This window comes from Nylanderia fulva, unplaced genomic scaffold, assembly GCF_048542155.1.
Source record: "Nylanderia fulva isolate GAGA-0341 unplaced genomic scaffold, ASM4854215v1 Scaffold403, whole genome shotgun sequence".
NCBI lineage: Eukaryota > Metazoa > Arthropoda > Insecta > Hymenoptera > Formicidae > Nylanderia > Nylanderia fulva.
The window spans coordinates 19,887-47,578 of NW_028190481.1; the positions used below are offsets into that span (position 1 = coordinate 19,887).

Genomic DNA, 27,692 nt, shown 5'->3' on the forward strand with positions numbered 1-27,692 from the left:
GCGCTTATCACGGTTATAATAAACCCAGTTCAAATAATCATTTTTTACAACATTTTATAACTGAATTTAAAAAATTGAATACAATAGAATTTACATTTAAAAATAATATATATAAAGTAGAAATTAGAGCAATTATATGCGATACTCCTGCGCGATCATTTGTCACTTGTACGAAAGGTCACAATGGCTACTTTGGTTGTAGTAAATGTAGCGTAGAAGGAAATTATGAACACCACCGAATGCTCTTTCTTCATCATAATTGTCCTTTGCGAACAGACGAAACATTCAAAAACAGACAAAATCCAGAACATCATACTGGTACATCTTTATTTGAACAAATGTCGTTACCAATGGTCACTAGTTTTCCACTAGACTATATGCATTTGGTTTGTCTTGGACAAATGAAAAAATTACTAATTTTATGGTTGAGAGGTTCCACTCACATTGAAGCTAAATTATCTGGTGAACAAATAAAAAATCTAACTTCAGATATGATTTCTTTAAAAAAATATGTCTGCTCTGAATTTGTTAGAGTACCCACTAATTTTGAAAAAATTGATAGATGGAAAGCTACCGAATTTAAAGTATTTCTATTATATCTTGGACCTGTTTTATTACATAAATATCTTCCATTTAATTATATGAAGCACTTTATAGTATTTCATTGTGCGATCAGAATATTATGTCACTCATCGGATTATCTAAATAATCTTCAATATTCAAAGGAGCTCTTATCTTATTTTGTTTATTATTATGAAATTCTATATGGTAAAGAAAATATGATTTATACGGTACACAATTTGATACATTTGAGTGATGATGTAAAATTATTTGGACCTTTAGATACTTTTAGTGCTTTTCCGTTCGAAAATCATTTGCACATTTTAAAAAATGTATTAAGAAAATATGAAAAACCTTTACAGCAAATACATCGAAGAATAATCGAAAAAAACACAGCAAATAAATTGAAAACAAGTATAAATAATGCTTTGAATTATCCAATATTGATTTCACAAAATAAGAAAAAACTCCCTTTTGAATGTTTTGAATCTTACGATATATTAAAGTTCAGTGATTTTAAATTATCTTGTACGCAAGCTGATCGATTTTGTTTTTTAAAAAATAATAAAATTGTGATGATACATCATATAGGATTGAAAAATGGAAACCCTGTTATACTTGGTCAAGAATATAAAAATTATTCTAGTTATGACTTATATCCTTGTAATTCGCAACATATGAATGTTTTTCTGGTCAGTGACAATAATTTAACTAAATTGAAATATTTTTCAGCTAATGAAATTATAAGAAAAGTTGTACTGCTGCCATGGAAAGGGGCAAAATTTTGTGTTTTTCCACTTCCACATTCAGATATATTACAAGGTATATACATTACATGATAGCATGATTTTTTGTGTTAACATGTATTTTAATTTTATAAATTTTGTTGCAATTTTTCAGATGTTTAATGTTGCCGTTGGTACAGATTGGTGCCAAGTAGTTCCACAGTCATGGATTAACACTGATAATCAAATATGTTTATGACCACCGCATAATATTAATGTTACAAAAGCAGTGAAGAAACTATTTAATCCAGATACTTCATGGGAAAAGATTTCAATTAAATATGTTTTAGGACCATACGGTATAAATAAATAGATAAAATAATTGTATATAATCTTTTATATATATATAATTTTAATTTTTATTTATATATTTTTTTTTATTTTATACTTGCTGTTTTTTTCGACTCATATGAAACTGCTAGACACATGGAGAAAGAAGCACAATTTTTATCATCTGATGATGCACAAATTAATATTCTTCACAATAAAAAAGATAATGATTTTAAAAGAATTTCTTCAAAAAGACAAAGAAAAGAAAAAATTTATACTTCTGATGAAGAATTACAATCAAAACATAATGATTTTTATTTTTTTTAATGCATAATTATATTATATATACAATATATATATATATTTTTTTTATTGACAACTTTAAACTTATGTATCTAATGATTGTCTTATTCTGATTATAAAATTAATGAAGAAACTTCTAATGAGGATGTAAAATCAAAACTTGGTAACTTTTTATACAATTATATTAAAATTATAAATTATAACATTTCTGAACTATAACTAACTTATTTGCAGCAAAAGAATTTAGAAAAAGCAATTCATCTCCTTCAAGTAAAGAAAATGTTTATGAAATTATAGGATTAGAAACTGGTACATTCTTTTTATAATATTAATTTTTTTATGGAATTTAATGTAAATTTTATTTTATCTTTTGTGTGTGTAAATTGTTTCAAATTTTTAATTTTATTCATATCTATAATTTAATGTTCATATTTACAGAAAAAATATCTAAAAGAAGCATTTCACATCCTTATACGAGTTATAAAACCCATGGGAAAAGTTTTGATAAAAATACAGAATCGAAATCTGGTAAATTTTTAAAACATATTCATATTTAATATAAAAATTATTATAATTTTTTAAATATTGTAAATTAATTGGCCTTTAAATTATATGTATTATACTTACAGAAAAAGATCTCATAAAAGTATTCTATATCTTTTATTAAAAATGAAAAGTTTTTAATGACTATAAGATTACATTTTTTACATTCTTTATTATTCTATATTTTTAAACAATGTAAAAAGCATTATTATATTTTATTAAAAAAAATTTTTTTTAACTAATTTTATTATTTGCACTTTCAATACAAAAATTGCAAAAAATATTTAAAACTTCTTTTGTCAGTTGTAAAATTAGTAAAGAAAATATAATGAAATAATCACAACACTACTGGTCAGATTTAAATAAAAATAAAAAAATCAATTTAAAATAATATAATAATTTTAAATACAACAATAATTAAAAGAAAAAATCGTATTTAAAAAATTTTTTATATACACACTTTTTATAATACTATCTTTATGATAAAAGTTTTTTATGTATTATATATATATTTTTCAGATGTAAATGAAAACAACAATTCTTTATCCTTATCAAATACTAATTTAGATTCGCAATCATTGGATTACGGTGATTATTTCTCAGAAAATAAAGAAATTTTGCGAGGTTAATATAATTAATTGCTATTAATAATATGAATATAATTTATATTTAAAACTAAAATTTAATATTTGAAAATATATTAATTAAAATTGATATTTTTTTATATATTACAGACAAACAAACGGAAATATCTCCAAAATCATCAAGAGTAGAAAGAAAAAAAGTGTTTCCTATAATAAAACATAGTATGTAAACTATTAAAAGTAAAAAATAATATCTTAATTTTAATTTTAGATTTTTGTTATGTCTTTAACATATTTTTTTAGTTAATTATAATCCTGAGTACCATTTAAAAATAAAGAAAAAAAGTGAAAAAAACTCTCCTAAACGTAAAATGAAAAGAAATCTCGTTTGTATGTCATTTCCATGTTTTCTAAATGATCTGATATTTTTATTATTTATATAAAACAATTACTTTTCTTTTCTTGAAATAGTGAGAAATGATTCTGAATTAGAACTGCAAAAAGTTAAAAACCGGCAAAAAATTGAAACTGTTAAAGAAAATATAACTTCAAGCAAAGGTATATATGTATATATAGTAACAAATTTTGTGAATTTATCTTTCTAATCTAATAATTAATAATTCTAATTTTTTAATAAAAAAAACTTCTACAATAGATTGCTTAATGTTGAAAATATGTACTTTGGATCGGAAATTAGATAATATTTTAGCCATATTAAACAATGACCAAAACCTGACAGCGCCAAATATGTCATTTGATTTATTGCCAGATTTTCCATTGGATGATATAGACAATTTTAAGTGTTTTTGTAACGAATTACAAAATAATGATGAACTCTGAAAACAATTTGTAAGTTATAAATTATTTTATAAAATAAATTAATAATAAATAATATTTAATAATAATAATAATAATTAATAATAATAATAAAATAAATTAAGAATAATGTATTTTATATTCTTACAACAAAAAAAAATTCGAACTATTGGTGGGCAAAATGCAGAAAAACATTTAAGCAACAGTTTAGTAATAACTTTCACAAATAAACTTGCCAAAGAATTAACATGGGATGGTCAACGTCAAACTGAAGGGATAAAGAACACAATATTTTCTGATATTATTATTGGTAATATTTATATTATTTTAATTAAATATATTTTTATATTATTTTAATTAAATATATATATATAAAATATATTAAATTTTTTAAATTTAAATACATAAATTAAGAGTTTAACAAGGCTCTGTAATATAAATATAAATTTAAAGTATAAGACAGGCAATAAGAGCCAAATCGCGGATGACAGTGCGTTATCTCAATGAAACTAAATTTTTTCGTTAGAATTAAATACCTGTGCACAAGGCACCAAATTTTACTTGGTCACGGCTAAGATTTAAAATTGGAATAATCTCTACAAGAGATTTAATTCCATACATCCCTTGTTCCCCCCTAAGGAAATAAATGCGAGAGAAAAATATAGATCCGAAAGTCGCTGAATCGGGAACTTAGAGGGGAACAGGGGATATATGGAATTAAATTTCTTGTAAAGATTATTCCAATTTTAAATCTTGGCCGTGACCAAGTAAAATTTGGTGCCTTGTGCACAAGTATTTAATTCTAACAAAAAAATTTAGTTTCGTTAGGATAACGCACTGTCATCCGCGATTTGGCTCTTATTGCCTGTCTTACACTTTAAATTTATATTTAAATACATAAATTTAAATACATTTTATAATTTTAAACTTTTTTAAATGTACTAGGAACTATTTTAAATGTACATAATTCTTCGACATATAGTGACCTAAGTAGTAAATTTTCGGCATGGTTAAGAAGAGCTGGAGACAGATTTCGTTATCACTTAAAACTAGGACACGAAACATGATTATTTCACAATTTATATTTAATATCCTAATATTAATTTTTAATCGTTTCCATCTTTAATTTTAATCGTTTCCATCTAATTTTTATCGTTTTCATCTTAATATTCTAATTTTTAATATTGTATTATTCTTAATAGTATCTTATATGGAGTTATGCTTTACGGAACCAATCGTAAATTTTTTCGATTTCAAGATTTTTATTAAAAATTGTGCCTGAATGTATCAGGCACAATTTGCAATAGAAATTTCGACATAAAAAATATTGATTCCATATTTCATAACTGCATCCATATAATTTTAATATTTAATCTTTTATTATATTACTCTGCTACTATATGCTATACTTTATATTTTATTTTATTACGCTGTTTTGTTTGGCAATAATACAAATGTATGCATATTAGTATAAAAGATAATTTTAAAAAATTAAAAATTTATTATATAATAGAGAATATAATGTTATGTAATAAAAAAAATATAATAAACATGTTTCTTTTTATATATATAAATTGTTGTCTTATATAAACAAAATTAATCTTCTAATTTTTAATTAAAATAATTTTTTATAAAATAAAGTTAACAAAAACATATTCAAGATATAGTTTTAAAAGACGACTATAAGATGTCTACAATTAGATATCTTTTAAAAGACGATTATAAGATGTCTAAAATTAGATGTCTTTTAGATATCTTATAAGTTAAGGCTGTAAGATGACTTTTAGTCGGACATATGTCGTCTATTAGACATCTTTTCTTTGACTATAAGCTCTCAATGAAAGACATCTTTATAAAAAATATATCATTTTTTAGTCACCTTTTAGACAATTTTATGCTGTCTGAGTATATATATATTGGAAAATTAAATATTAAATAGGATAAGAGAACATAGGACGAATATTAAACAACACGAGACAAAACACACGGTAGTGTCTCAACATATCATGGAAACTATAAAACAGTAGTTATACATAATATATTTTGTTGTGGGAAGTTATAATTATAAGATCTATATATTGCACAATGCTACAGACAACAAATAATAAGAACAGAATTAAATAACGTAGGAAAGAAAGAGAGAAGAGATATTTCTTGTCTTTTCTTTCTACGTTATTTCCTGTTCTTATTGCCTATTGCCTGTGGCAATGTGCGATAGATCTTATAGTAATAATTTAAATTTTCACTGAACAATATAACTATTACGCACAAGGCATGTTGTATTATATTATAGTAACATTATTGAGTAGGAAATTATAATAATTAATAACAGTTATTGTATATTATTGGTACTTTATGTTTTTGTTAGGAGATATAAGAAAATATAAAAAAAAATTATTATTATTTTTATTATGTTGCAGCAATCTGTCACAGGTACTTATATATATATATATATATATATATATATATATATATATATGTATATAGAGCAAGAGCGCTGTCATATAGATTATTATATATCAGGAGACGCGGTAGTGTCTCCGGCCATGTGTTCAAACCCTAAAAGACCTTAAAAAAGACACTACAAGTCTCTTATCCTGCACCATCAAAGTCCATCTTTTGGGGGTGTAGAACTACTAAAATATAAAAAATTTTAAATTGCACGTAATATAACCTGAAAGGCGGCATCGCCACGAGTAATTTGAGCCAAGAAGGAATAAAATCGGTCAAGTCGTTCTGGAGATACAAGCGGTCAAAAAGTGACGTTTTTCATGAAAAATGAAGTAACGTCGTCTTCTTCTTCTTCTTCTTCTTCTTCTTCTCTGTCCGCGTCCGCTGACGTCTCATCAGGATTATATATATATATAATATATATATAAATCTCTTCTCACCTTTCACTCACGCCTTCCTCAACTTCCATCCACTCCTTTCCCTCCCACATCCCGTCCCTCCGCCCCCCACCCTCCACCCTCACTCCCACCCCTCTTTCGCCCTAACTCACCCTTTTTCGTCCTATTTTTTCAGTTTTTTTCGTTCTCTCTCACCCTCTGTTGTCCTTTTTCACCTTCTTTCACCCTCTTTCGTCCTCTTTCACCCTCTTTTGTCCTCTTTCACCACCTTTCGCCTCTTTCACCCTCTTTCGTCCTCTTTCACCCTCTTTCATTCTCTCTCACCCTCTTTCATTCCCTCTCATCCTCTTTCACCCTGTTTCGTCTTCTTTCACCCTCTTTCATTCCCTCTCACCCTCTTTTGTCCTCTTTCACTCTCTTTCGTCCTCTCTAACCCTCTTTCATTCTTTCTCACTCTCTTTCGCCCTCTCTCACCCTCTTTCGTCCTCTTTCACCCTCTTTCGTCCTCTTTCACTCTCCTTTGTCCTCTCTCACTCTCTTTCATTCTCTCTCACCCTCTTTCGACCTCTTTCACCCTCTTTCGTCCTCTTTCACTCTCCTTTGTCCTCTCTCACTCTCTTTCATTTTCTCTCACCCTCTTTCACCCTCTTTTGTCCTCTTTCACCCTCTTTTGTCCTCTTTCGTCCTCTTTCGCCCTCTTTCATCCAATTTCGTCCTCTTTTACCCTCTTTCGCCTATCTCGTCTTTTCTTACCCTCATTCGTCCTCTCTCACCCTATCTCCAAAAAATCATAAAAACCTAGATACGATCTTTGATACGACAGATACAGATGATGGTTTCTTTGGCAGAAAACACATTCTCCTGTTTGGGGACTTGTTGCAGCTTCCTCCTGTAAAAGGACAATTTTTGTTTGTTAAAATGTCTCGATCAGAGATTCAGAAGTATTTAGGTACCATGGGTGGATGTGATTTGTGGAGATTGTTCGAGTACGACAAACTTTTGATTAATATGCGACAAAAATGCGACAATACATATCGTGATATACTTTCTAGAATACGAATAGGTTTAGTAACGGATTCTGACATCAATGTTCTTCAGTCTAGAAAAATCAATTTTAAAGAAAGTAGTTGCGACGAAAGATTGAATGAACTTTGCACTTATATGAATCAATTACCGATTGATACAATTTGTTTATTGCCCACGTGTTATTTGTGCAAGGTTTTGAACACAGCAATGCTCGATAAAATCGACAGCGATGAAATTCTACTGATAGCAGAAGATGATGTCGACTGTGCTCCAGCAATGAAAAAAAAGGTGCATAAAATTTTAGAAGACAAAGATGATAAAGTGTCTGAAACAGCTGGCATTAAAAGAGTAATAGCGATTAAAATTGGCGCTAAAGTGATGATTCGACGAAACATTGACGTAACTTTGGGACTTGTCAATGAAACGATAGGCAATGTAGTTGCAGTTAATCGCTCTGCTGACGGCAATCGTATTGATTCCATCAAAATAGTTATTTCGGATAACAAAGAAATCGCAATAACGAAAGTAGATATTAAATTTGAAGTATTCCACAAATTAGTGATACATCGGAAACAATTTCCATTGTCTCTCAGTTATGGAATAACTATACACAAAAGTCAAGGAATTACATGTAACAATGCAATGATGGATTTAGGAACGACTGTATTCAGTGATGGTCAAGCCTATGTAGGTTTGTCACGAGTAAGTAAATTGGAAGGCCTACATTTGATAAATTTCAATCCAGCATCAGTTAAAGCAAACTCGAGAGCCATTGTAGAATATAATCGACTGAAATCTATATTCAAATCTGAACTGCCACAAATCAATCCATCCGAGAAAAAGGTTGTGAAAATGTACGATCGTCGATGGGCTATCCCTAATATCATTGATGATGTGCAGAATTATGATTGTGAGGAACCAGAAAGTATAGTTACGTGGAAAATATATGGCCTTTGCAATAACGATGCTGTTTCGTGTTACGCTAATGTAATATTACAATGTGCGTTTCATTGCGTACGTATTAGGCAACAAATACTGAAAAATAAAGCATCGAATGCATTGACTGATGCCATCTGCGCGTATGGTGAACGTAAATATTGCAACATTCAAGCGGTTAGAAGATCTGTCGGAAAACGCTTCGAAGAACGAACACAACAAGATGTTTCGGAATTTTTTACGGCTCTAATGTCGACGTATTCCGACATCAATGATGTATTAGAACTCGAATTAAAGCACGTAACATGTTGCTCGAATGTCAAATGTAATTACAATATAACTAAGCTGGAAAGCAGTAGTTTGTTAATATTACCTATACATTCGACATTAAAAAGAAAAAAAGGTGTCACTCTACAAAGTTTGATTAATGTAGAATTTTTTAAATGGGAAACGATAAACGGCAATTGTAACGAATGTAAGAGTACCGTGTTGAAAAAGAAAACCGTAATCGAATCAACTTTATCCGTCGTAGTAATACAGCTCAATTTATATACTTTTGTAAACGGTGCTTCTAAAAAAATTATCAACAATCGGATTACCGCCATGCTGATGAGTAATATCACGATTAATAAAAAAAAGTACAAGGTAATAAGCGCTATATTTCACGAAGGTGAAGAAATGAATCGTGGTCACTACACGTGTATGTTGAGAGCTGACACAAAATCGGAATGGTATTACTCTAATGATATGGAAGTGTTCAAGAAAAAATGGCCCAAAGGAGCACAAGGGGCATACATATTGTTCTTAGAACAGATTAAATAATGGCGCTGTATAAAGGCTGCCGTAAACGCTACATTAAAACATCAACTGTTCTAGTGCTGTATAAAAGTTGCCGTAAGCGCCAAAATAAAATATCGGCTGCTCTGGCGCTTTATAAAAGCTGCTGTAAGCGCTGCATTAAAACGAGTGCAATAAGTTTCTTATTTGACCTAGGCTTCATGACATTTCAAAAAGTATCATCAAGAAAAAAATTATCAGACAGAAATATGTATGTCGTGTTAAAATCGGAGAGACGAAAAAAAATATATGGTTGCGTTCTCACGAGAATGGGCGATGGAGGGGCCCATTCTTTATTTTCAATATTTATACAAGAATATAAATTCATTCTGTTGCAATTGAAATAAATGTGCAATGTATCGTTAAAAGTTATTACAATTATACAAACATTTACATATATGATTAAATAAAAAATATATATGTATACTATAATATAATTATATATTTTATATATGTACATATATACCATATATATTTCAATTATTTTGAACTGTATTGCATAAATTGTTACTTATACAAAGTTATGTGATAAAAATCGAAAATACATATATTTGTGATACTTGAATTACTAGAAAGCTGCTCTATATATTTGTACTTTAAAAAGTAACTGATATCCTAAAAAAATCATAAAAATGAAAAGGTCAGGCCATGTTCAAAAGAAAATACTCAAAAATTTAAACCTTTAAAAATTTAAACGATCTAATAATAAATTATCACGAAAAGTAACTGATATGTTATTCAAGGTGCCAGTTCAAAGTGAACATACGTAAAGTGTATATTATTTAAATTTAGTAATAATATATTACCATGAAAAGTAACTGTGATATTTTATTCAAGGTACAAGTTCAAAGTGTGAACATACGTAAAGTGTATATTATCTAAATTTAGTAATAATATATTACCATGAAAAGTAACTGTGATATTTTATTCAAGGTGCAAGTTCACATTGAACATACATACATATAAGTAAAACTGATTACAATTTGATTTTAGAAAATAAGTGCGATATGTTATTCTTAGTGCACAAAATATAATAGTCGTTTATAGAGATTTGATTTGAAATTCATACTAGCCCGTACAATGAAAAATAATTGCTCGTAATTCCAGAGTACCAATTTGTTAATGACTCAGAAAAATAACATGGCGGCCTGCTCTCAAAAAACTTTCGATGGATAGAATAAATAATTGAAATAAGAGTTGTGAAAATTGTATAAATTAAAAATCTCCAATCCTTTTTTAGTAAAATTTCCCGTTAATGACCATCATTAACCTAGGCAAGGTGGCATATGTGATTGCGATTTAACATTATCAGTAATTTATTGAACAGACAGAGAAAAGTTTTGTTGTATGCATCGGTTCAGTGTTTGAAATAACCATGTACTATCCATATACTGTAAAGCACAAATTCTTTATTTCTATCATAAATAATATCTATTTATTAAAATTTTAGCAGACGTCTTTTAAATAGAAAATAGTGTCTTGCGATCATGAAGAATAGGTTTTGAATAGCAAGGTTTCATTTGACTTACAATTTTCTTCAGAAACACAGAAGAAAAAGATATTTGTATATAGTTTTGTATATTCACTTCGTTGTGTGTAGAGCTTTTAAAAATACGTTGAATCCTTATTCTAATCTAATCTTCTTCTCATGTAATACTTTTTGTACTTCAAATGTTGTAGTAATTATTCTGTAAGAGCTTCGACATTATTTCTAAATGGACATCGAGAAACATCATAGTTTTTTGAGAGCAGGCCGCCATGTTATTTTTCTGAGTCATTAACAAATTGGTACTCTGGAATTACGAGCAATTATTTTTCATTGTACGGGCTAGTATGAATTTCAAATCAAATCTCTATAAACGACTATTATATTTTGTGCACTAAGAATAACATATCGCACTTATTTTCTAGAATCAAATTGTAATCAGTTTTACTTATATGTATGTATGTTCAATGTGAACTTGCACCTTGAATAAAATATCACAGTTACTTTTCATGGTAATATATTATTACTAAATTTAGATAATATACACTTTACGTATGTTCACTTTGAACTGGCACCTTAAATAACATATCAGTTACTTTTCGTGATAATTTATTATTAGATCGTTTAAATTTTTAAAGGTTTAAATTTTTGAGTACTTTCTTTTGAACATGGCCTGACCTTTTCATTTTTATGATTTTTTTAGGATATTCATATATTTAAACTCGAAGTTGCAATATTCTTGAACTAAATAGCTCGCGTGCATTACTATCTAGATGTTTATTTTGTACGACGTAGTTATTCACACAAACATGTTTTAATTTCCTCTTATAAAGTATAAATCTTCTTATATATTTATACTTTGTAAGAGAAGTCTTCTCTTATAAAATATAAATATATAAATTTTTTTCATTTTTAAAATATATAAATATATAAATCATGACATAGGTACAATATATTAATAATACAATTTCAAAAATACAAGCATTAGGGATTTGTACATACCTTCTTCTTTTAATGAACCGTTCCAAAAACTGCATATTTTCATAAAATTCAAAGGGCTTTCTTTTGACTGCTCTACTTCCCGTAGTACTTTCTGCTTCTCTCTGTTTTTTTTCCCTGGTGTATATAAAAAATAGGGGGTGCCATTTAAAAAAATTGAGGTGACCTTTGCGTGATCTTCAAATAAATATCCAAGGTCAAATCAATGGCACCATCTTATAGCCCCTTCGAAACCATACAACATATGTCTGAACCATTTTTCAATATTTTGCTTAGTTTACGAGAAAATTGATCGTATTTTTTAAAATGGCCCACCTTGTATATATATATATATATATATATATATATATGTTTGTGTTACGTAGTTTAGCTGGGCCATTTTTTGATTGAAACGTATTCTAGCGGGACCTTCGGCTCTTAGCTGGACGGTCTTGATAATATTTTTCATGTTCAGTAGTTTATCAGGACAGTCCAGATAAAACCGATACGAATGCATTGTATTTTATCGGAACCATGTATAATTTCGTGTCCCTTTAATATACGGTCCGCGTATTTTAGTAATTTTTTAATGCAACGTATTTTACCAGGACCATAGCATAAAATTAGATTAAGCCCTGCGCACAATAAACAAAATATTAAGAATAAATATTAAATATTAAGAATAAGAAATATTGTGGAGTAAAAAATCGAAAAGAATGATATAAAAATACAAATTCAAATATAAAGGACTAGTAAAAGAGCTATATAAGCTAATAAAAGTCCTTTATACCCGAATTTGTATTTTTATATCCGTCTTTTCGATTTTATTATTCTAAAATAATTCTTATTCCTAATATTAAAAATAATTCTTATTCCTAATATTTAATATTTATTTCTAATATTTTGCCTATTGTCCGCAGGGTCTACGCTAATTTTATGCTATGGTTATGGAAGAAAATTTGGTACTTTCACCCCCATGGGGTGAGAAAAACGAAACGCAATACAAACGGGCACAAATAATGCTGAATCAACCTGCATTAAAAAAATTACAATATCTCAAAATGAGATGCTGACGATTTTTTTAACTCTTATAACTTGCAATATTTTCGGGTACAAACGAAATCAAAGACGGTACAAACAAGTGCAAACAATGCTTATAAGGATGTATAGGAGACATTTAAAAATGGAACAAAATTCATCAAAATATAAATAAATATGTAAATCGTTTCCACTTTAATACTAAAGCTACTGTTAAAATTTGAATTTAATTTACTAACTCATTTAAAAGTTATTGTAATTTAAATTTTTGCTAATTTTACATATCTTATAAAAAATCATTATTAGGATCTATTAAATTACGTCAAAAATATGGAAAAAATGATACCATGTATTTCAAAATTTTTTACATGTATAATTGGATTTTTAAGGGATAATGTTGCAAAATTTTAATAGGATTTACTAAATTATTTAGAACAAAATAATAATAATTTGTTGACATTCTGGCTTTTTCTCCGATTTCTGAGCATTTCGTTATGTCAACGCTGGAAACAGCTAAAAACTAAACTTAGGCAATTAAACTATAGCAATTTCTTATAACATGTACAGATTTTCTATAAGATGAATAGTGTTGGTGCTTTTGTCTCCGATTGTATCTCCTACACATCCTTAATCGAATGCATTTCTAAAAAATACATTTTCTTAGGCCCGTATTCATAGTCCGTTCTTATATTTAAGATCGTCTTAAGACCTCGTTCAACCAATCAAATGGCCGCATAGCATCTCTTGATTGGTTGAACGATGTCTTAAGACGATCTTAAATATAAGAACGGATTATGAATACGAGTCTTAAAATTGGATGCCAAGTTCACATAGGTTCTGAGATCGGTCTATGAAAACCGGACCTTAATAACAAATTAGTAACGGCACCGACGAGAGACAAGAGATCTCATCGTCGGTGGTAACGGTCATTTAGTGTTTGTTTAAAATTATATGAAGGTAATCTAATAATTAGATAACGATTTCAATAAATTTTTGTATCTGAAGTGGTAATTAATTTACAATTATTTTGAGTATTGTTATAAAACAAATAGAAAAAGCATTGCGTGTGTTTCTTAATACATAAATATAGTACACGCGGAAATATCTACATTCTTTTTTATTCTTTTTTTCATATACACTTCTTTATCACATTAGTAAATGTTTTATAACAATGTGCAATACTTTCAATACCATTTATTACAATATAAAAAATAGGTGCTTATAAAAAAGGAGGAAAAGGAATATATAGATATTGCCACATGTATCGTACTATGTATTAAGAAACATACACAATGTTTGCTCTCGTATTATTCAATGATGGGATCTATCATATTTGTAAATCAGAAAACGTTAAAAAAAATAAAAATGAATGTGTGGCAAAATATAAAAATGTCAAGTATACTTGTCGGATCATAGCACAACATAGTAAGTATATGTATCCTATATATATCATAAAAGAGATTAGAAATAGCCAAATAAACTATTTGATTTGTCGTATCTCTCTCTCTCTCTCTCTCTCTCTCTCTCTCTCTCTCTCTCTTTCTCTCTCTCTCAATCATTAATTTATTATTATTTGAAAATCTTTTATTAATATTTTAATATTCTATTGTTTATTACAGAAAATATTACTGTACTTAATGATATTAAGCATTCTTTAACTAACCTGTGTGTACCTAAAATTATATTACAACGTGTTACTTTGCCCAATGTGCACAAAAAACAAAACTTGCTTCAAATCCAGAATCAAGAAGGTAAGGTGGAATTTATTTGAATAAATAATTTGTATAGTTTATTTTATATTACTACAAATTATTATTGTTAATCATCGTGGCTGCTTTTGCGATAGATTTAAAATACAGATTAAAATAATCCTGCGCTGCAATTGATCAATTTAATCTGGATTTATTTTAATCCTGCGCTGCAGTTGATCATGATCATTCTCTCGCAAAAGCAGCCATATTTAAATAACTTAATATTTTATAAATATTCGCAATTGCTAGTCAATAAAATAAGGAATATCAAATAATCGACCAAACATCCAATAAACTTTTATTAATTTTCACGACGTTTCTTAATATTTCTTATGCCATAGTTAGTCATAGTTATGTCATAGTTAGTTTATATTATATATATGTATATATGTTTAATATTTCTTAATTTAATTGAAATGCTAATATATTTAATTATTGTAATAATTTATGATACGAATAATGTGGTCATATTTTCTTACTTATTAGAACAAAATTTATAGTTTTGTGAGATATCTATCTTCATATTTATATTCATAACTATTTTTTTCTTTCTTAGCATGTCTTGATAGTAATACTATGGAAGACAGTAGTGAAAATGTTTGCGATGAGGATCCATCTTATGAATCATCAAATAATTCATCAAATAACAATTTTGTTGAACCTGTGATAGATCAGGCAACAAATTCTGTTCCTAAACAAACTAATAATTCAACAAATACTTCTAATCGATTACATATATCAATGTCAATAAATGTACCAGACAAAAATGTCCAAGATAACAATGGAAATCTCAATGAAGGTTACAAAAGAAATTTAATTTCTATAACTGCATGCAAATTAGATTACTAATTATCTGTATTTAAATAAAATTTTTAATTCTTAATTTAATTGAAATAATGTATTTAATTAATTACTTAATTACACGAATAAATGTCGTACTTTTTTGACTTATTAGCACAAAATCTATAAGATTCTATAATGTTTGTCAAAATCTATAATGTTTGTCATATTTTATGTGCATTTTTTCCTTTTTTAGGAATTTTTAATAGTAATACTATAGGAGAGAAAATTGAAAAAAATGTTTACAATGAGGATCCATCTTATGTATCATCAAATAAATCATGTAGTGAAAATTTTGTTGAACCTGTGATAGATCAGACAACAAGTTCTGTTGCTAAACAAACTAATAGCTCAGCAAATATTTCTAGTCTATTATCAATATTGAATACATCAGACATAGTAACGTCATTAAATATATCTGACATATCAACGTCAGTAAATATATCAGACATAGATATCCAGGATGAAGTAAGAAATCTCGATGAAGGTATGTAATAAACAACAAAATTATTTTTAAACTGCACTGAGTTATTCAGCCTGCTCTTAAAATGAAATAGATATCTATGGGTCTGTTTCCTACCGCTTAATTGACTGTACTATTTCAAAAAATACATCTAAAGATTATTGGTGAATGTTAATGTCAGAACATCCATACCATTTTGCATTGGACTTGATTGATTTAGATATTTAGATCTTTGTAAAAATAAACTCTGTTTTAGTTTCTCTACGTAATTTTTTATATAGTTTTTCTTTTGTAAAAAGTTATACTTAGCTGTAGTGGATCCTTTTGTTATATAACAATATGTTTATTTCTTTACTTATAGATTAACAGTATATTTATATCTTTACTTTTATCTTTTAATATGAATTGTATATGATATATATAATTTTAGATAAATGTTCATGTAACTGGCATGGCAATGTATTGGAAGTATATAAAGATTGCGACTTATTTGAACCCACCATTGTAGAAGATAAAATTTCTAAACATTCTGAAATAAGTGCACCTGTTTCCACTACAGGTATGTTATTGTTTCAAAATAATTATAATTTTCTTGTACAAATATACACATTATGTTTTAAAAAACTGCTCACTCACTCTATATTTAAAATATAATTATAATAGCTATTATTACTTGTATGTAAAATACATCTCTAAATATTTGGTAAATATAATTATCTCTTTATATTTCTTTTATTGTACACCTAAGAATTTTATACTTGATTTAAGTTTTAACATATATAACATATATAATATATTTTGTTATACATTCCATGCACGATGCAGATGTGTACTATATAAAATAATTATTTTAGATATTTTGCAAATTCTAAATTTCTCTTTAATTCTATGTTGTTTAAGTAAGCTATATCTCAAAGAAAACCAATTTCAACAGAGGACGAAAAATACATGATACATCTGATCATCAATCTATCAAAGTAATTTTCCATCGTTCTTGACTTCTTATTTATATTAAATTGCAATAACACATAATGTAAAAGCAGAAAATATACAAGATGCGATCTTGTATAATTTATTCTGTTATTTAAATTTAAATATAAAAAATAACTGATTTATTAAATCTTTTTCAATATAACTTAAATTTTTATGTATTTGGTTACACAAGCCAACAAATTTTATTTTATTCGTACTATCTCGTACTGGATATAGTAAACCTGAAGGATATTTGCGCGCTGAAACCGAATTTATTAATTTCGTTAAAAGAGAAGTTTTTTTAATTTTATCAATGCCACACGCAAAAGTATTATTTATAATGTCCCGATTCAGCGACTTTTTCGGACCGATATATTTTTTTTGTCTACATCTCTCTAGGGGGGTAAAAAGAACGTAGGAATTAAGATCTCAAAAACCAAGAGATTGTTCCTAAATAATTCTTCGATATATTGCTAAGAAATTTCGTGCCTTGTGCACAGGTATAAGACAGCGAAAAATCAAAATTTTCGCGGTCTTCGCGCACTGACATCCGCGGTTGCTCTGTGTCGCCGATTACTATCTTTTAAATTTGTTATTTAACATAGCAGAGCGCTAAAAATTATTTGTTATTATTTATAATGTTATAAATTATCTCAAAATCATTGAAACCTTCGACGAAATTTTAGTCAAAAGTGTTACGTCTAATAGACAAATTTGAATTTGATTTCATCGTGCAAAAATCTTTTAAGATATCCTGCTTATTTGAGATAGTCCAAAAAAAATTTTAATTGTCAACTTGTGTTATTAATTATTGATGTAAATAATATAATTTTTTTATATATTAATATCAATTTTTTAATATATTAAAATCAAATGTATAATTTTTGTGATATTTAATCCTTATTCTTTACTCTTTTTAGCATACCTCAATAATAATAATATTATACAAGACATTTCAAAAAATATTTATGATAAGAATCCACCTTATGTATCAAACACAGAAGAAAATTTTATTCAATCTGTAGATGAGACAACAAAGTATGTTACTAAAGAATATAACATGTCATCTACATCATTAAACATATCAGATATAGGCATTCAGGATGACGATGGAAATCTCAATGAAGGTTAGAAAAAAAATATATTTTTTATAACTATTTGCTTGATTTGCACTTAAAATGTCAGCTGGCTATGTCAGATTTTTGGCAACAGTTTTGCAAAATCGTCAGATAGAACCTGATCTTATGTTAAAGTTACCATTTTGACATCAAAAATTTATAACAGACTTTGCTTAGAATCTGTCTGCACCTGTTTAATTTTAAAGAAGATACGATCTTGTTATATTTATTCAATATTTTCAACAAATTTTGTTGTTTTAATATAAGTATATTTCATTTATAAATTATCTTCTTTTAATATAATTAAAACCCAGCTAGCAAAATGATACAAACTTTGCACAAAGATTGCGGCAAACTCGAGCAGGCCTTTGTAGCAAAATTGCAACAAGGTGTGTCCGCATTAAGCTGAGCTTTTGCTGGCAAGGTTTGTCACAACAGCGTGACGCAAAATTCACGTAAATAACAGAGCAAGCTTTGCCGTGCGCGTCATGATAGCAAATTTGTGGCAAGATTAGGGCAAGGTTTGATCTGGCACTATAAGACGCAAAATTCACGCAAATAACAAAGCAAACCTTGCCGTGCACGATGTGATAGCAAATTTGTGGCAAGAACAGGGCAAAGTTTGCTCTGACACAATGAGACGCAAAATTCACGCAAATAACAAAGCAAACCTTGCTGTGCATGACTTTAATAGCAAATTATAGCAAGAACAAAGCAAAGGTTGTCGTAACAGTGCGGATTGTAATTAATATAATAATTTAATGAATTAATGAGCTCATTAAAAAGATTTTAATTAATAGTATATTAAATTTTATATAAATAGATAAAAATAATTAAATTTTCTTATATTTTATTATTATTATTAATATTAATAAAAATATATAGAATTTTAATTATTTTTTTATTTATTTATTTATATAAAATTTAATTAATGCTATTAAAGTCCTTCTAATGAGCTCATTATTTTATTATTAATTACAATCCGCACTGTTAAAACCTTTGCTCTGTTCTTGCTACAAATTTGCTTATATATTTGATTATATCAAATTTAATTAATACTATATATTAATCTCTCTAAATAGAGGGATAATACTTAAGCAATTTTTTTAAAGTTTCTATTATCAAAAATGTTTTATATTTATTTCCATATATTTATCTTCAAATTTTTATTTTTAAAAAATCGGATATCTATAATTTATAATCATATATATAAAGACATAAGCGTTTTATATGTATATATAGACCGCTATTTAATTAGTATATATATCACTGCTCAATCCTGAAAAACTCGATCAATCGGCGTCACGAAAGGAACTGACCGAAGCTACCTTTTCTTTCGCTATTATAATGATATTACATATATCGTACGACGAGTTTGTCGAACGTAGCAATTGGTTAACGAATAGAGAATTTCTAAAGTTTCTATCTAATATTCAATCGTTACGTCCGACCACCATCATTTTGTAGTATGAATGTAATATCGGCCTTAGACAATTGTGCTTTGCTTCACGCGTATTTAGACGGCGGGAAGATTGACACCATCTATTGCAGAATTATATAATGACCTTAAAAGTGCGTACAGACTTACAAGAGAACATCTTAACGTAAAACCGTCGCGTAACACCGACGAAATGCATGGACAATACCCCGTAACGCTTAAATGTTTGGTGCGAGGTACTGTCCATACATTGCGTCGATGTCACGCAACGGCGTTACGTTACGATGTTCTGTTGCAAGTCTGTACGCACCTTAATATAATCAACATAGTTAATTTAAAATCTTGAGCCTTAGAATTATTCGTAACATGTTTAGATTTTTAATCTCTTTTCAAATATAATAATTATAGACAAATATAAATATATTATCTATATAAATATAAATATACTGTCTGTAGATATATATTTGTCTATAATTATTATATTTGAAAAGAGATTACAAATTTAAACATGACAAATGACTGTATTATAGTATCAAGATTTTAAATTAACTATATATGTTAATTATATTAAAGCCATTATAATTCTGCAATAAATAGTATCAATTTTCCCGCCGCCTAAATACGCGTAAAGTAACGCATTATTGTCTAATAGCGAAAAAAAAGATGTTCTGTCAGTTCATCTGCGACATCTGATTGATTGAGTTTTTCAGGCCTTAACGGTGATATATCTAATTATTGAATAACGGAAACGATTTTTATTTCTTGACGATGTTACTGGACGCTGAGCCAAGTTGAACACCATTAATTTCGTCTTGGGAGTTCTCAACTAATAATAACAGCAACACCTGAAATATACAATATATACAATAGTACGAATATATCTAATACTATATTGTCCGTAAAAGAAACTTTATTGTCTGTCCGAAAAGAATCAGCAACGTTAAAGGAAGCAGCATTATCCAACTGTTTGTGCGTAACAGGATCTTGTGAAACATTTGAATGTAAAGTATTTTTAATTTCCAAAGTAATTCGCCTTCGTTGTCTCGCAGACAACCGGTGGAAAAATTTACGCGAAACAGAATATTTAACTGATTTCATACTTGCCTGAAAAATCTTCTAATCCTCTGCGATACCTTGCGGCACTTAGAACTTGGAAGCTCGTCTCAAAAATGTGGGAAGCTTCTAGAATTATAACCTCTGTGATAACCTTGCGGCACGTATGGTAGCACTCACGGTGGTTGAATTTGGAAGAACGCGGGAACAGTGCTGGAGGTTACAGGACAAAAATTCGCGCAAACGTAGTAGCGCGCATTAAAAGCGCGCAAACGTATGTGACACATGACTACGCCATGCACGGCAAGGTTTGCTCTGTTATTTGCGTAAATTTTGCGTCTCATCATGCCAGAACAAATCTTTGCTCTATTTTTGCCACAAATTTGCTATCACGCCATGCACAGCAAGGTTTGCTCTGTTATTTGCATGAATATTGCGTTTTATCGTATCAGAGTTAACTTTGCTCTATTTTTTTCGTAAATTGTTTGTTATACCGTGCATGGCAAGATTTGCTCTGTTTTTGTCACAAATTTGCTTTATATCGTGTATCACAAGATTTGCTATTATTGACGTAAAGTTTGTATTTCACCATGATACCATCATTTGCTCTCTTCTATAAGTAAAATTTACGAACAAACTTTTCTCTGTTAATTGCAGCATCATATAACGAAAAGTTTTGCCGTTAATTTGTTCGAAATATTTAGACAAGACGAAGCAAGGCAAATGTTTGCCAGAAAATTGTTGTTAAAATTAAAGCAAACTTTGCCGAAAAGCTTTAACGAAACGTGATTTTATCACTCTTGGCTAGCTGGGAATGCTTATGTATACATATATTTAATTGGTAATTAAGGCTTCTTTATTTTTTGATGACGTCAGAAGCAAGAAATTACATGCTGGAACTTCTTACTGTATACATTGACATAAAAAAGTATATCCGTAATACGATATGTGATCAACTCAATGAATTTATAAAATGCTCCAAAAACTTTCATTACTGTAAGATGTAATTTTTGCTATAAGAATCAATAAATAACAACAGGTGAAAGTTATGTTTGATCTTTTTGCATGATTTTGATGTTACATTAATTTTACAATTTTTTATTGACTAACACAGCAAAAAAGATACTCATAAGAACATTTCACAAATTGCTAAATCGATTGCAAATGTTTATGGATATATCCTTTTATTTCTATATATATTTTTTATTTATTAGATATATATACTGCAATACTTTTGAATGCGATTTCTCGTTTCTGACGTCATCAAACGAGGACGGTTATAGTAAATATCTTGAAACTTTAAAGGGATGCTAACTCAGAAATAACTGCTTTTAAAGTTACTCTGGTTTTTTAACACTAAAAATACAAACGCTAATGAATGGAAAACTGCCCAAAGTTACATGAAAACTCTTGTTGAGTTTTATAATATTAGATAGCCTTCCATTCATTTGCATTTATATTTTCACATTGAAAACTATTCACCTCCTCTAATGGTATGTTTAACCAATAATAAATAAAGAGTAAATTAGAAAAGCAATTATACTGGCGTCTAGCATCTCGTTAACTATATGAATCATACTGAGTAACCCATTTTAAAAGATATACAGAAATATATCAGAAACTTATTTGCTTTATCTTAAAAAATATTTTGAGTGAAAGTTATTTGATGTTAAGGAACTCGTTTGATGATCTTTATTTGACTTTAGATCAAAATCCAGAAGTTTAGTTCAAGGTCAACTTAATTTTTTTAAACGGACTTCACTATTATTTTTTTATATAAATTAAGTTTTTGCAATATTAGGTATAAAAATTTATGAGAGTAAGATGACCAAAAAGTTAATAGTTTACGAGAACTTATAGTTTATGTGAAATTGTCATATTAAAGTACAACATATCTCAAATTATTCACTTTTTGATCACATTATCCTTCAACTTTTATTCCAAATATTAGAAGGAATCGATATAAAATTATTTACAGTGATTTAAAAAATTAAGTTCATCTTGAAATAACATTTGGATTTTGATGCAAAATCAAATAAATATTACCATCAGATGACTCTTTCAACAACAAATAACTTTTACTTAAATTACTTTTTAAAATAACAAAGTTTCTGAAATATTTGTGTGAATCTTTTTTAACGAAGCATTCTGTATAATTTCTTACGTATTAAAAAATCTATAATTTTTTTTGTTATTTAACATGCATATTTTTCTCTTCTTTTAGCGTGTCTTGATAATAATACTATGGAAGACAACATTGAAAATGTTAGCGATGAGGATCCATCTTACGTACCATCAAACACTTCGTCTAATGAAAGTTTCGTTCAACCTGTGATGAATCAGACAAGAAATTCTTTTGCTAAAGAAACTAACAGTTCGGCAAATACTTCTAGTGGATTAGACATATCAATGTCACTAAACGTATCTGGGAAATGTGCTCGGGATGACACTGAAATGTTTGTTACATCAGTTGGTGCAGGAAACAAGAAGCATTTCTGTATGTATTGCAATACGTTTCAGAGCAAAATAGCTCGTCATCTTGAGAGAGTACATGCGAATGAATTAGAAGTTCAAAAATTTAAACACATGCCAAAAGGGAATGCAGAACGAAGAAAAGATCTTAGAAACGATACGTAGACGTGGAGATTTCTATTTTAATACCGATTGTGCACGAAATGATGGTGAATTATTAGTAGAAAGACGTTCAAAGAAAGAATACAACAGGATACCTTCTGAATACGTCGTATGTCCAAAATGTAAAGCTTTCATTCTAAAAGTTACAAGCAGACATCACTATCAAAGATGCATTAAAGAAATGATTAAAGTTAAAGATAATAGATCAATATCAATTTTAGGAAGATAAATAATAGGACGTATACATAATGAGGCAAGCAATGCTCTAAGATTACGAGTTTTCCCACTTTTACGAGAAGATGATATAGTAAGAAATATCCGTTACGACGAACTAATAATAGCATTTGGTAATCAACAGTGCGAAAAATATAAAACATCTGAACACAATGATACATTGATTAGACAAAAATTAAGAAGAATGGGTCGTCTGCTTCAAGTAATAAAATGTAAAAATTCTGATATTACGGATTTTGCTTCCATTTACTTCCCCCGATACAGCAATACTTGCATTGAAGCAATTAATACGTTAGCCGGTTTATCTTTATGTGGAAAATTTTTCAAAACTCCTTCACTGGCTTCTGGACTTGGAGGTTTACTAAAAGAAGTGGGTAAACTTTTAATCAATCGATGTATTAGAAAAGAAGACAAGGAAAGGAAGTTACGTGCTGAAGACTTTTTGAAAGTATTTACCGAAGATTTTGCAACACGTATATCAAAAACAATATCAGAAACAATGACTAGAAATCTAAGACGTAAAAAGATTACGTTACCCTGTAAAGCAGATATTATTAAGCTTCATAATTTTCTAAAACAAGAACGTGAAACAGCTTATAATTTTTTGAAAGAAAAGTTCTGCTATGATGCATGGCTTTCGCTTACGAAATCTACATTGACTTCAGTACAAGTGTTTAATCGTCGTAGAGCCGGAGAGATACAAAGGACGTTAATCGAGGATTATAAGGCGTATCAAGGTATTAATTATCAGACAAACGACATGTATAAAGCGCTTTCAGCACGTGCCAAAGAAATTGCTAAAAGATATGTGCGATTTACCCTCAGAGGTAAACTTGGACGAACGGTACCAGTCTTACTAACAGAAGAATTAAGAGACTGCATCAAAATGATTTTAAAGCATAGAAAGGCTGCAAAAGTTTCTTCGAAGAATTCATACCTATTTGGTCTTCCTTCGCTTCAAAAAGATAAACACCGATATCTTTTAGCGTGTGATTTATTACGGCAATATGCAGTAGATAGTGGCGCAGAAAATCCAGAAACTATTTGTGCGACTGAATTACGGAAGCATATAGCAACAATTTGTGTTCATTATAATCTATCTGAAAATGAAGTTTCAACGCTTGCAAATTTTATGGGCCATGCCGATAAAATTCATTTATCTCACTATAGACAACCTGTTATTGAAAAAGAAATCTTAGAAATATCTCAATATCTGGAAGCCGCACAAGGAGCCGATATAAATGAAAGTGATAGTAATGATGATTCTGACTCTGAACTTTCAGATGTTGAAAATACAGCGAAGACTACAGAAACTCACGATGATACAATTAATAAAGAAATTGCATCTAGAAAAGTCATTCGAGATTTTCAACAAGGTACTTTATTCCTTCACAAATAAAATTTAATTTTTTAAATCACATTTTAGTCAAGTAGTGATTAAGGAATGAATCTAATTTAAAACTTAAGATCATATTGGTTTCTTTGATATAAGAGAACATTCGTAATTTGATTTTATATTTAAGGCTGTCTTAAGTTTATTTTCAGATGATATGTAGTATATAATAAAACAGCGTTTACAGTATCTAAAGATAAAATTAAAACAGTTTTACATATAACATTGTACAATGAATACCGGTGATAGAATTTATAAATTCTGTTAACTTAAATATAATGTAAATTTCTGTTAATGTAAATGTAGATGAAGATGTTGATGAACCATCATCGAATGATATATTGTCAGATACTAATCATTTAGATGATAATATGCAAAATGATCAAAACATGATAAATATTAAGAAAAAAGTGGTTGATCAGAAACGTCGTTTACAAAATTTTCAACAAAACAAAAAGAGTAAGTAAAATATTATTTTGCAATAATAATATACATATATGTACAAAGGTTATGATTTTATATTTTATTTATAGAAGTCAATTGGTGTAAAGAAAATACATAGTCGTTTTTTTAAAAATATGTTATTTGTAACTAGAAGCTATATATTTTTTCTTGAAAACAACAGTGTTTTCTTTGCACCAATTAATTTCTCTTATTATTTTGTGCATAAAAGTATTGAGGAAAGAGTATCGGAAAATAAATATTTTACAAGATATTTCATAGTTGATGAAAAATTATGTCACAATAAAATACAAAATATCTTGTAAACTAATCAATCACTTTATGGTCATCCCACTCATAACTTTTTATGCAAAATAGAAGAAATCGATTTATATAAAATTATAGTGATTTTATTTCAAAAAATAAAGTGTACCTTGAAATATAACCCTCAGGACTTCGATTCATGTAGTCAAATAAAGATCACCGTCAGATGATTTCAACATCAAATAACTCTTACTTGAAACATTTTTGTCTTAAACTTAGGAGTTCTGAAATATTCCAGTGGATTGATTAAACTGTCAAAAAATCCATTCTGTATATATATTTCTATTTATATTAAGGTGTATATCGAAAAGTTTTGAGTAAAAAGTATACATGTAGATTTGATCATTCTGAACAAAAGTCATCTACCATTATTTAGCAAGCCACGAAAAATTTTAAGTTTTAACCATATATGTATAAAGAATGTTTTAATTAATAACTCTGAAATTTGCATAGTTTGCAAAACAAAATAAAAAACTTTTTGCTTTGGATGACCTAATTTACATGTATATTTTTAATTCAAAACTTTTCGTCATATACTCTGTAAATATAAATCTTGATATATTTTATAAAATGTCAATTAAATATTATATGTAAATCTAGAAAATTATGTATAATGTGTATATATATGTAATAAATATTTTAATATTTCCAGTATCTAGTCGCAGTCGATGGACACAAAATGAAAAACGTATCGTTATAGATGCTTTTGGTCATTATATAAATTCCAATGACAACAAATTACCTACATTCAATGAAATTGGAAAATTGATTAAAAAGCATTCTGATACATTGGGACATCGAAGCGTGCCTGTGATTAAAACATGGATACACAATCAAAAACGTATTAAAATGAAGCGAATAAAAATTTAAACATAATTATATACATAGTTGTCAAACTTGTTATAGTTTATATAAAGTTTATTATTTAATGATACGCATATCATTTATTACGTTTAGTTTGTTTAGATAATATTGATTTAGTTTGATGCTACATATCGTTTATAATATAATGGAAAAAACAATTAGAAAACTTATTGAAAAGACTACTAGACTATTGCAAAAATATGAAGGCTGTTAGAAAAAGTACAACATATAGTGCAATAAAAATAGTATACATATATATACGTATACATACATATATATAAATAAAAATACCCAGATAGCAAAGCGTCCCTTGGCATAAGAAAGAAAATCGTTGCTTGACACAAGTTTTCATTCAGTTGTCATTATGTTGCTATCATCGAGATAATAGTAATTTCGTTTAGATTAACATAAAGGCATTATACGGACAATAGTTGCCTACACTAGTTACCGCAAATTGTTTTTGTCATGTTGCTCTGTAATTTCCAATAACTTTTATACAAACGGTTCTGAAGACAGCAACTGTTGCTCTTAAGTTGCTCTCAAGTTGTTCACAATTATCGGTAGCAATAACAATCGACAATCTAATAGGCAAAATCGGAAGCCGCTTTTCTCAATATGGAAAACAACTTAAGCAAAATAATTCGAGCAAATTGACAACAACCTGCCGGCAACTTGCTATCTGGGTAATTTTAAAAGAGTATTTTTTAATTTAATACAAGACTGATAGAAATATAGTACTATATGAAGTGCAATAAAAGCTAATATACGTATGTGCAGTATATATATATACATATACATATGTACATTTATATATGTAAAAATAATCAGTTTAGAAGAAAGTTTATTTTTTTACTTGTTGATGTAGATATAAAGTTAACATAAGTAGTACAAATGCAATATCACAATTGATATTATTGACAAAATGTTTCTTTTTATTTGATACATATAACAATAAGTTTATAAGAAAGTATGTTTTTATAACTTATTGTTAGAATAATTAGAATTAGATTATAATCTAAAGAAATAAAATTACAATAGAATATGTAATACATATGTAATACTTATATGCAACTTATATTCATCACAAATGTACCTTTTTACAAGTACTGTTCTCTTCTAATTTTATTTTGTGAAATGTAACAAAATGAAATTAGA

General features: G+C 28.2%; 1 protein-coding gene, 1 long non-coding RNA gene and 1 pseudogene across 2 annotated transcripts; 2 read left to right on the forward strand and 1 right to left on the reverse strand.

The window, feature by feature from the left end:
* Positions 1-1,751: 1,751 nt before the first annotated feature.
* LOC146721850 (uncharacterized) lies at positions 1,752-4,929 on the forward strand (annotated as a pseudogene).
* An 8,986-nt stretch (positions 4,930-13,915) lies between these two features.
* LOC114940639 (uncharacterized) lies at positions 13,916-27,298 on the forward strand. The gene is made up of 11 exons (XM_085486194.1): positions 13,916-13,969; positions 14,228-14,437; positions 14,632-14,763; positions 15,320-15,562; positions 15,800-16,090; positions 16,497-16,625; positions 17,959-18,165; positions 22,872-23,280; positions 23,372-23,430; positions 23,518-25,367; positions 26,326-27,298. The coding sequence occupies exons 2-10, from the start codon at positions 14,305-14,307 to the stop codon at positions 24,912-24,914; spliced, it is 3,000 nt and encodes a 999-aa protein (XP_085342320.1). The 5' UTR covers positions 13,916-13,969; positions 14,228-14,304; the 3' UTR covers positions 24,915-25,367; positions 26,326-27,298.
* On the reverse strand, positions 19,308-21,080 carry LOC146721851 (uncharacterized). Its single transcript, XR_014925485.1, has 2 exons — positions 20,699-21,080; positions 19,308-20,439 (listed from the first exon to the last, which is right to left on the reverse strand). It is a non-coding gene; the product is annotated as an uncharacterized LOC146721851 (long non-coding RNA).
* Positions 27,299-27,692: the final 394 nt, after the last annotated feature.